General features: G+C 41.2%; 1 protein-coding gene across 1 annotated transcript; it reads right to left on the bottom strand.

The window, feature by feature from the left end:
* Positions 1 to 2,901: 2,901 nt before the first annotated feature.
* On the bottom strand, positions 2,902 to 9,719 carry LOC115143473 (mitochondrial import inner membrane translocase subunit Tim17-A-like). The gene is made up of 6 exons (XM_029683935.2): positions 9,611 to 9,719; positions 7,990 to 8,089; positions 7,179 to 7,242; positions 6,932 to 7,060; positions 3,901 to 4,011; positions 2,902 to 3,769 (listed from the first exon to the last, which is right to left on the bottom strand). The coding sequence occupies exons 1-6, from the start codon at positions 9,634 to 9,636 to the stop codon at positions 3,696 to 3,698; spliced, it is 504 nt and encodes a 167-aa protein (XP_029539795.1). The 5' UTR covers positions 9,637 to 9,719; the 3' UTR covers positions 2,902 to 3,695.
* Positions 9,720 to 11,718: the final 1,999 nt, after the last annotated feature.

Genomic DNA, 11,718 nt, shown 5'->3' with positions numbered 1-11,718 from the left:
ATAGAACAGTTTTCTTTAATGGAAGCTTCTCTAATGTTGAACATGTCAAGTGTGGTGTACTGCAGGGGAGCTCTCTTGGCCCTCGAATGTTCTCTATTTTTACTAATGACCTACCACTAGCCTTAAGTCAAGCCCGTATGTCTATGGATGCTGATGATTCGATATTGTACACATCAGCAACCACAGCTAGCGAAATCACTGCAACCCTAAACAAAGAGTTGCAGTCAGTCCCTGGGTGGCCAGTAATAAACTGGCCCTGGACATCTCTAAAACACTGTATTTGGTACAAAACATTCCCTAAGTTCTAGACCTCATCTGAATCTCATAATGAATAATGTGACTGTTGAGGAAGTTGAGGAGACTAAATGACTTGGTGTTACCTAGGAATGTAAACTGTCATGGTCAAAACATATTGGTTGTAAAGATGGAGAGAAGTTTGTCCTTGATAAAGAGATGCTTTGCTTTTTTGACACCACACACCACAAATCAAGTTTTGCAGGCTCTAGTTTGATCTTATCCTGATTATTGCCTAGTCATATGGTTAGGTGCTGCAAAGAAAGACCTAGAAAACTGTTGCTGGCCTAGAACAGGGCAGCATGTATTGGTCTTCATTGTAATCAGAAGGCCAATATCAATACTATGCATGCCAATCGACTGCGTCGCTTCTTGTTTTTCTAAGAAACAATGTGTTGAAAATTCCAAATAGTTTGCAGTCAACTTACAACACTGACACACACCTACCCCACAAGACATGCCACCAGGGTTCTTTACACAGTCCACAAATCTCAAACGAATTCAAGGAAACGTACAGTATTATAGAGCCATGATTGCACGGAACTCCCATCTCAGATTGCTCAAGTGAACGGCAAACCTGGCTTTCAAAGACAGATAAAGTAACACCTCACGGCACAACGCAATCCCCTATTTGACCTAAATATTTTGTGTATATGTGTGTATTGACATATATACTGAGTGTACAAAACATTATGTACAGTGGGGCAAAAAAAGTATTTAGTCAGCCACCAATTGTGCAAGTTCTCCCACTTAAAAAGATGAGAGAGGTATGTAAGTTTCATCATAGGTACACTTCAACTATGACAGACAAAATGAGGAGAAAAAAATCCAGAAAATCACATTGTAGGATTTTTAATGAATTTATTTGCAAATTATGGTGGAAAATAAGTATTTGGTCACCTACAAACAAGCAAGATTTCTGGCTCTCACAGACCTGTAACTTCTTCTTCAAGAGGCTCCTCTGTCCTCCGCTCGTTACCTGTATTAATGGCACCTGTTTGAACTTGTTATCAGTATAAAAGACACCTGTCCACAACCTCAAACAGTCACACTCCAAACTCCACTATGGCCAAGACCAAAGAGCTGTCAAAGGACACCAGAAACAAAATTGTAGACCTGCACCAGGCTGGGAAGACTGAATCTGCAATAGGTAAGCAGCTTGGTTTGAAGAAATCAACTGTGGGAGCAATTATTAGGAAATGGAAGACATACAAGAACACTGATAATCTCCCTCGATCTGGGGCTCCACGCAAGATCTCACCCCGTGGGGTCAAAATTATCACCAGAACGGTGAGCAAAAATCCCAGAACCACACGGGGGGGACCTAGTGAATGACCTGCAGAGATCTGGGACCAAAGTAACAAAGCCTACCATCAGTAACACACTACGCCACCAGGGACTCAAATCCTGCAGTGCCAGACGTGTCCCCCTGCTTAAGCCAGTATATGTCCAGGCCCGTCTGATGTTTGCTAGAGAGCATTTGGATGATCCAGAAGAAGATTGGGAGAATGTCATATGGTCAGATGAAACCAAAATATAACTTTTTGGTAAAAACCCAACTCGTCGTGTTTGGAGGACAAAGATTGCTGAGTTGCATCCAAAGAACACCATACCTACTGTGAAGCATGGGGGTGGAAACATCATGCTTTGGGGCTGTTTTTCTGCAAAAAGACCAGGACGACTGATCCATGTAAAAGAAAGAATGAATGGGGCCATGTATCGTGAGATTTTGAGTGAAAACCTCCTTCCATCAGCAAGGGCATTGAAGATGAAATGTAGCTTGGTCTTTCAGCATGACAATGATCCCAAACACACCGCCCGGGCAACGAAGGAGTGGCTTCGTAAGAAGCATTTCAAGGTCCTGGAGTGGCCTAGCCAGTCTCCAGATCTCAACCCCATAGAAAATCTTTGGAGGGAGTTGAAAGTCCGTGTTGCCCAGCAACAGCCCTAAAACATCACTGCCCTAGAGGAGATCTGCATGGAGGAATGGGCCAAAATACCAGCAACAGTGTGTGAAAACATATGAAGACTTACAGAAAACATTTTTAATTTAACCTTTATTTTATTAGGCAAGTCAGTTAAGAACAAATTCTTATTTTCAATGACGGCCTAGGAACAGTGGGTTAACTGCCTGTTCAGGGGCAGAACAACAGATTTGTACCTTGTCAGCTCGGGGATTTGAACTTGCAACCTTTCAGTTACTAGTCCAACGCTCTAACCACTAGGCTACCCTAGTAGTCAACTGACTTGCCAAGTTAAATAAAGGTTTAAAAAAATTGTCAAGGCTTAAAAATCCTTCTTTAACCTCTCTCCTCCCCTTCATCTACACTGATTGAAGTGACATCAATAAGGGTTCATAGCTTTCACCTGGTCAGTCTCATAGCAGATGTCTAATCTTTTGTGCACTCAGTGTTTACTGTATGTAACTGAGCCTAGACACTACTGAATATAAAAGACGGCCTAGAATAGGTCTTTATATTTTTTGTTTTATGTCACGTTTCATGATTTGTACGGACCCCAGGAAGAGTAGCTGCACAAGCCACACGATGAGCATACTCATGAAGTTGCACTCTGATCATTTGAAGGTTAAATAAAAGCTACAAAAGATTGTATTTTAACAATTTTATACTTGTGTAATTCAATCTGTCATACAGATACGTTGTATCAACCCCTTGCATTGAGTAACTAGTGAGGTTTGTCCTGTTCATCATCCTTCTGTCTCAAACATCATTTGCCAGCAGTAGTTTGTGCCTCTTGGTGTAAATTTATAAAATAATATAATTATCAACTACAACAAACAAAAAAAGTCACTATAAAACCTAAGATTTCAGGGACAGCATAATGAATTGATTGCCTTTTATACCATTCAATAAAAGCAATTCATAAAATGCCCACTTACATTTTAAATTTACAAAATGGCGAGCACAAGCACAGGATATGATGAACAACAAGGCAAATAAGCAAAACATATCAAATGCATGCAGGAAAGCCTATATATACACACACATACGAAAAACATTATACAAGTTTGGAAGGGTCCATCTTTGAGTTGATATTGACATAGCCATGGCAGTGCCCTTGGCTCAACATCAGCTCCAGTGTCTGGCACACTTGCAGGGTAGGGTATTACATGCATGTAAGATTGAACAAACCAAACTTTTCCCTCGTCTCCAGTTCAGATATTTTAATCAATGTAGGGTGAACTACGCACAACTGTCAAGACGGAGGATGGTGAAAGGCAAATCTGTACATGGCTCCGGGGGAAGAAAGTGTGAATTTGCCCTTTAGTTCTGACCAAGTCCATAATGTTAGGTGCAATTGCCTATTGTGTAGTATTTTTCCTCCATTTCCCCAGTGTAACTTCAGCAAGGAATTCAAAAAGGCCTAGAGACTGAGACCTCTCACTGGTACTGTCTGTAGTCTCCTCCAAAGGATGGGGCAGGCATGGGGGCTGGCTCCTCAGCAAACTGGGGACCTGTATAAAGAGGAGAAGAGGTGAGATCAGGGATAATCTATTGAAAAGACAACTGGGCAGTCATTTGAATTCGCTATAAGCCTTCATTGCAGCCCTGAGAATCATCTATAGCATAGCTCAGTGACACTCACCAGTTGGGAACTGTGATGAAGCAAATCTAGTAAGCAGGATCCCAGCACCCTCTATCAACGCCAACAGTATACCTCCCATTGCTGCAGAGCCCACCATGGCCACAGGTCCATCTGAAGAGAACAGTAGAGAAATCAGAAAAACAGACTAGCCTTGACAGTAAACCAAAACACAACATTTACAGTGCACTGTGAAAGTAAATCCGACCCTGTTCCCTTTTTCCACATTTTGTTACGTTACAGCCTGATTCTAAAATGGATTAAATATTTTTCTTCCTCTTATCAATCTACACACAATACTCCATAATGACAAAGTGAATGTTTGCAAATGTATTAAAAACAAAAAACATAAATATTCAGACCATTTGCTATGAGACTTGAAATAGAGCTCTGGTGCATCCCATTTCCATTGATGATCCTTGAGATGTTGCTACAACTTGATTGGACATGATTTGGAAAGGCACACACCGGTCTATATAAGATCCCACAGTTGACAGTGAGGTCGAAGGAATTGTCAGCAGAGCTCCGAGACAGGATTGTGTCGAGGCACAGATCTGGGGAAGGGTACCAAAAAATGTCTGCAGCATTGAAGGATCACAAGAACACAGTGGCCTGCATCATTCTTAAATGGAAGAAGTTTGGAAGCACCAAGACGCTTCCTAGAGCTGGCCGCCCACCCAAAGTGAGCAACTGGGGGAGAAGGGCCTTGATCAGGGAGGTGACCAAGAACCCAATGGCCAATGACAGCGCCCCAGAGTTCCTCTGTGGAGATGGGAGAACCTTCCAGAAGGACAACCATCTCTGCAGCACTCCACCAATCAGGCCTTTATGGTAGAGTGGCCAGACAGAAGCCATTCCTCAGTAAAAGGCACGACAGCCCGTTTGGAGTTTGCCAAAAGGTACCCAAAGGACTCTTCAGACCATGAGAAACCAGATTCTCTGGTCTGATGAAACCAATATTGAACTCTTTGGCATGAGTGCCAAGTGTCACATCTGTAGAAAACCTGGCACCATCCCTACGTTGAAGCATGGTGGTAGCAGCATCATGCTGTGGGGATGTTTTTCAGCGGCAGGGACTGGGAGACTAGTCAGGATCGAGGGAAAGATGAACGGAGCAAAGTACAGAGAGATCCTTAATGAAACCTGCCCCAGAGCGTTCAGGGCCTGACTGGGGTGAAGGTTCTCCTTCCAACAGGACAAAGACCCTAAGCACACAACCAAGACAATGCAGGAGTGGCTTCGGAACAAGTCTTTGAATGTTCTTGAATGGCCCAGCCAGAACCCAGACTCGAACATCTCTGGAGACCTGAAAATAGCTGTGCAGTGACGCTCCCCATCCAACCTGACAGAGCTTGAGAGGGTCTGCAGAGAAGAATGGGAGAAACTTCCCAAATACAGGTGTGCCAAGCTTGTAGCATCATTCCCAAGAAGACTCGAGGCTGCAATCGCTGCCAAAGTTGCTTCATAGTACTGAGTAAAAGGTCTGAATACTTATGTAAATGTCATATTTTTTTTATTTAAATTAGCATAATTTCCCCAAAACCTGTTTTTGCTTCGTTGTTATAGGATATTGAGTGTAGATTGATGAGGGGGAAAAAATATTCTAAAATGTATTAACAAGGCTGTAATGTAACAATCAAGGAGCCAAAATACTTTCTGAATGCACATTGAGTGAAAAAACACTATGCCTATACAAATGTTCAGAATTGAAATGCACATATTGTGGGTAGTGGGTATTTTTTACAGGGGAATAAGCATGGGAAAATACATAGCTCTGTTAAAACAAGGAACAAACGGTGCAAATGTTCTTATAAGATACCGTACGAGTGCGTTTTGTTTCGAGTATGATGTGGGATGGAGAAAAATATGAAGGTCCTTCACAGCAATGCTGTCGCTTGTGGACTTGAAATAAGAATTACTAACCAAATAAGTCCCACCATTACGCCGGCGTAAGTATGTGTGATTAACGGCAGCTGAGCTAGAGCAGCTATTTAACTTTATAACTTTTTTTTTTTTATATATTTTTTTTTATAACTTTAATAATGGGAATTGATGGGAAATGATGTAAATATATCACTAGCCACTTTAAACAATGCTACCTTATATAATGTTACTTACCCTACACTATTCATCTCATATGCATATGTATATACTGTACTCTAGATCATCGACTGCATTCTTATGTCACTAGCCACTTTAACTATGCCACTTTGTTTACTTTGTCTACATACTCATCTCATATGTATATACTGTACTCGATACCATCTACTGTATGCTGCTCTGTACCATCACTCATTCATATATCCTTATGTACATATTCCTTATCCCCTTACACTGTGTATAAGACAGTAGTTTTGGAATTGTTAGTTAGATTACTTGTTGGTTATCACTGCATTGTCGGAACTAGAAGCACAAGCATTTCGCTACACTCGCATTAACATCTGCTAACCATGTGTATGTGACAAATAAAATTTGATTTGATTTGAAGCAGTGTTTGTGAGACAAGGGCGGATCCCAAAGCCGGGTCTTTTTAGAAACATTTCTGTAGAGTCTGAATGTTTTGAACCACAAACTATTAAAATCTATCTATGAAAAGAAGAGACATGCTTTGCTCTATGACGCTACACAAGAGTCATTAGAAGGGGTTCATCCACATAAAATATCATATTAGTGTCTATAATACTGTAATAAACTCACAGTTGCCATCACAAACTCCAACAATTTGTCACTGACTAGTTGGATATTAATTTCCCAGTGAGCAAACAATCTGTACTTAAAGCATTCATTTAAATTAATTTTTATCAGGCTTTTGCTTTGACCTTGTTTTTTTTATTGACACTTGTTAGTAAAACTCATGAATGCAATTATTTATGTAAAATTGTTCTACTTGTAGCCCTGGTTGTCCTATAAAGAAAATGGTAAAACACTTAATTGGGAGTCTAAATATAAGGGCTGGACATGCAGATAAATGTAAGTCAGATTAAAGTAATTTTTGCTGGGGTCTTGGGACTGATAGGGTTAAATTATCACTCACTTCTTGCTGCGAGGATAGCTCCAGTCATGGCCCCGCTTGTGATGGAGTTCCAGGGGTCCTCTTTCTCCCTTACCTTTACCAACCCACAGTCAATCATGGAGAAGAGTCCTCCCCATACTGCAAAGCTACCTACAATAAAAACAGAATCCACACGGTTTCAGACAGAGAAAGCAACAACGCATTACACTCAGAGAATAAAATAAGGACCAAATATGGCAAATACGTTTCAATTTGAATGTGCACTCACCCCCCAACTGTGGGGCTCTGGTTTTGATGGCAGTCATGCTACCTTTCAATCGGTGGCTCATCCCCTGAGAACAGAAAGAAGATGCATCAAAACTTCTCATTCGTCACACCTTACTTAACCCCTTTTCATGACTCCAATTTCATTCCATTGAACCATTAGAGGTCTCCATTAGCCATGTGTGGCAAATGACAGAAGGCTGCAAATAGAACTAATGTGCAATACCGTTTAGGGAAAAATTTGGAACTTAACTCATAAGCGAGAAACAAAATGTCAAATACAAAAGGCACACTTACTGTAAGCAGTTTAGGAACGTTGCACCCGGCTTTATTTTAAGAAACACAGAAACGTGGAATGGAACAATGGAAATATGAATGCAAGGTGAGAGGATGTGTCGTAGTGCAACAGTCGGGTGCAACTTTGCTAAACTGCGCAAAGTATGTATAACTGTTTTACTTGAAACATCCTTTCTCGCTTGAAAGTTCCAAAGATTTCCAAACTGTAACTTCAGCAAGGATTAACAATGTTTCTAAATGTTAAAACAAAGCATTGGGATTGTAGTTCACATGGAGCCAGCTGTCCTCCAAACCATCCATCACCTGAAAACCCAAGACGGGGAACGACTGTATACCACCTTGGGTTCTCCAGAGCCACACCTCACTATGCTCAACTCATTCAGCAAAGTGCTCAATTCTTTGTCAAAATTTTCACAAGTTAAAATGTAACTGTTCCTTAAAATTACAAAGGCTGTATCAAACATAGCTGTCAACTTTATTTTGCACATGGGTGAATTTATTTACATGGCGTTACATACTGAAGGTGAATTTCTGAAGCCCTTGACTGCCTGGAAGATCCCTCCTCCAATGGCCCCCATGGTGAAAGCACCTCCACAGTCATCCACAATTCTCCACGGACTGCAAAAACACAGTGTGTTCAATAAACACAGATAACCACACCACGGGTGCATTTAACTTTGATGCAACCAATATAGTTTTTACATTGTGCTGGAGAGTCCAGCACAGTGTAAAACTCAGAATTTTTTTTAAACTCTTGGATCAAAGCTAGGGTGCATTTAAAATGCATGAAAAACGTTTTGATTGCCACACTGAGTAGATACCGGTAGGCTAACCATAGATACATACTGCTTTACTCATCTCATATGTATATACTGTATTCTATTATATTCAGTCAATACCACTCCGACATTGCTCGTCCTAATATTTAAATATTCTTAATTCCACTTTTACTTTTTAGATTTGTGTATCGTTAAATACTACTGCATGGTCTCCACCCGCAATAACATCTGCTAAATATGTTTATGTGACCAATACATTTGAATTAGCTAATGTAGTTGCTTGAAACGTAGCTAAGCTGTGCTAGCAGCACATAAACTACTAATAGCTAGCTAGTCCTTACCATTTCTAGCTAGCATATCACCTTTTTTCAGCTTTAACTATGCAAGTCAGTTATGAACAAATTTTTATTTACAATGACAGCCAGTTAACCCAACAGTGGGTTAACTGCCTTGTTCAGGGGCAGAACGACATATTTTTACCATGTCAGCTCGGAGATTCAATCCAGCAACCTTTCAGTTACTGGCCCAACGCTTTAACCACTAGGCTACCTTAGTGAGATAGCTAGTTAGATACTATTATACTTAATATTGTAATGAAACAGTCTTTCAAAGAGCGCGTCCTCGCGCTAGCTTGCGACTCTACGTGTTACAGGAACGCGCTCACCGGCCAAGCACGCGCACTGTCGTGGATGCAAGGTCCGATCACTTCTGACACCAATGTAATGAAACAAGCAGGGAGCAGGTCTCGAACCCTCGACCTTCTAGCCTAGTGCGCTATCGACTGTGTCGCAAAAGCCTGCTCGAACGGCAGAGTCGATTTCCGCGCTTTTAAACCCAGGGTCGTTACAATATGATATATTAATGTATTAGGTAGCTATGCTTTCTCATGTGGATGGAGCATGCAGACATTTCATCACACACTATGAAATGATTGAGCAACCACAATCCATAGTTAGCAGGCTAGTAACGTAGCAGGGCTAGCTAGTTACTTATCAACCGTGAACTTGGGAAATATCTAATCCGAATAATTGGTGAAGTGTGGATCACAAAACGTATGCGTGAAATTATACGATTTTAACGTCGTTACCACCAACAACGTTTAAACGCTCAACAAGGTCATTGCAGAGTGCTTCCCAACAACGAACATGGCTTGCTTGCTAGCTGCGTTAGCTAGATAACTAATTTAATTAGCTAGCATCGTTAGTTTAGCTGAATATCTTCCGATTTGGGGTTTAAAATATTCGTTTTGATGAACGATATATTGATTGTATATTTTAACAAGTTATATATGTTAGGACACCATAATAACAAGACCGGTAAAGCTGTCTTGCACTTTAGCTAGCTAGCTACCAAGACTCACCACGGCTCCCGTGCGTATTCCTCCATTTTGTTATTTCAATGGTCCGTTCAATCGTCACTAGTTACCACAGTCTCAAACCACGCCCATTTCTACCATTTCTCTTCATAAAATGGGATTTTTAACCCTAACCTTAACCTCACTACTAACCTTATGCCTAACCCTAACCTTAAATTAAAACCAAAAAATGTTTTACTATATAGCCACTTTTGACTTTGTGTCTGTGCTTGTTTCCCCTGATGTAACTGCCAACAACAACCGGAGAAACGACTCCGTCATCACTAAATAAATAATGTAGCTATTGCATTATTACATTTTAATTTAATATTTTATCACAGAGTTTATAAACCCAGAAGCGCAGCATCGCAAAACTTCCAGGTACGCTTGCGAAGCAGACTAAGCAGACCAGGCAGGGGTTTGAGAAGTCACTGGCCTGTTCCGAGACGGATAGCATCAAACCCGTGATGTATCATGAGTAAATTGTGACGGACTGATCTACAAATAATAATGAGTCGTTATTTATGATGCAATGTGATTTGTAGATCAGTCAGTCAGCAGTCACCTGCACTGTCGGATGCAATGTCAAACAAGGCGAATCAGAGAATTGAAAAATGATTCCCAGTTGTTAATTTTCTTAAAATCTAAAAATGCACAACTAATATTTGAGACAATGTCTTATGTAGTTTAACATATTATTACTCCAATAACGCTCAGCGCCACGGTCCCCACGAAGCTCATCACAAAACTAAGGATCCTGGGACTTAGCACCTCCCTCCCTCTATAACTGGATCCTGGATTTCCTGACGGGCCGCCCCCAGGTGGTAAGAGTAGGCAACAACACGTCTGCCACATTGATCCTCAACACTGGGGCACCTCAGGGGTGTGTACTTAGCCCCCTCCTGTACTCCCTGTACACCCACGACTGTGTGGCCAAACACGACTCCAAAACTATCATTAAGTTTGCTGACGACGCCTTGAAATGTAAATTAGTTTCCTCCCTGCCAGTTGCAATGTGGCTATCGGAAGTTAATAGTTGTATCCCACTGGAGAAAATCACTTACTGCTTGAGGAATAAGTTAGACATTTTACAGAATTTGGCAACCTTTGATTGACTATATGGAGAATCTCCCCCCACATCACATTGATTGAATCTCTATATAATCCTCACATAATGTTTCACACGTAATGTATAATATGTAGCCTACGGCAGGTGACCATATGATCCAATGTCTCATTATTATTATTTTTTATTGTATGTTTGTATATACAATTATCTTCTTTTTTTTTGTTACGCTCGTCTGTTACTGTTACTTTGTCCTATCGTTGTCTAATATCTTTTCACTTTTGTTTTGAATGTTCTTAATTGGAAAATGCAAAAATAAAATATTAAAAATAAAAAAATAAAAAGTTTGCTGACGACACAACAGTGGTAGGCCTGATCAAAGACGAGACAGCCTATAGGGAGGAAGTCAGAGAACTGGCAGTGTGGTGCCAGGACAACAACCTTTCCCTCACTGTGAGCAAGACAAAGGAGTTGATCGTGGACTACAGGAAAAGGCGGGCCGAATAGGTTCCCATTAACATCAACGGGGCAGTAGTGGAGCAGTTCGAGAGTTAAGTTCCTTGGTGCCCACATCACCAACGAACTATCATGGTCCAAACACACCAAGACAGTCGTGAAGAGGGCACGACAAAACCTTTTCCCCCTCAGGAAACTGAAAAGGTCCCCAGATCCTCAAAAAGTTCTACAGCTGCACCATGGGGAGCATCCTGACCAGTTGCATCACCGCCTGGTATCGCAACTGCTCGGCATCTGACCGTAAGGCGCTACAGAGGGTAGTTCATATGGCCCACCATAAAATTGTCAGAGACTCCAGTCACCCAAGTTATAGAGTGTTTTCTCTGCTACCACACTGCAAGCAGTACCGGAGCGCCAAGTCTAGGACCAAAGGCTCCTTAACAGCTTCTACCCCCAAGCCATAAGACTGCTGAACAATTCATCAAATGCCCCCTCTCCATTTGTTTTGTACTCTGCTGCTATTCGCTGTTTATTATCTATGCATTGTCACTTCACCCCTACCTACATGTACAAATTACCTCAACTAACCTGT

The sequence above is a fragment of the Oncorhynchus nerka genome, linkage group LG15, assembly GCF_034236695.1.
Source record: "Oncorhynchus nerka isolate Pitt River linkage group LG15, Oner_Uvic_2.0, whole genome shotgun sequence".
NCBI lineage: Eukaryota > Metazoa > Chordata > Actinopteri > Salmoniformes > Salmonidae > Oncorhynchus > Oncorhynchus nerka.
Note: the sequence above shows the minus strand (reverse complement) of the source record. Positions and strands in the feature narration are given on the sequence as shown.

Bases quoted from the DNA above. Each gene is read 5' to 3' on its own strand.
- LOC115143473 (XM_029683935.2), bottom strand. From the start codon at position 9,636: ATGGAGGAATACGCACGGGAGCCGTG. The intron at 4,012-6,931 runs GTGAGTGATAAT...TGTTCTCTTCAG, and splicing joins AGCTATCCTCGCAGCAAGAA to ATGGACCTGTGGCCATGGTG. The intron at 3,770-3,900 runs GTGAGTGTCACT...CTCTTTATACAG, and splicing joins TTCATCACAGTTCCCAACTG to GTCCCCAGTTTGCTGAGGAG.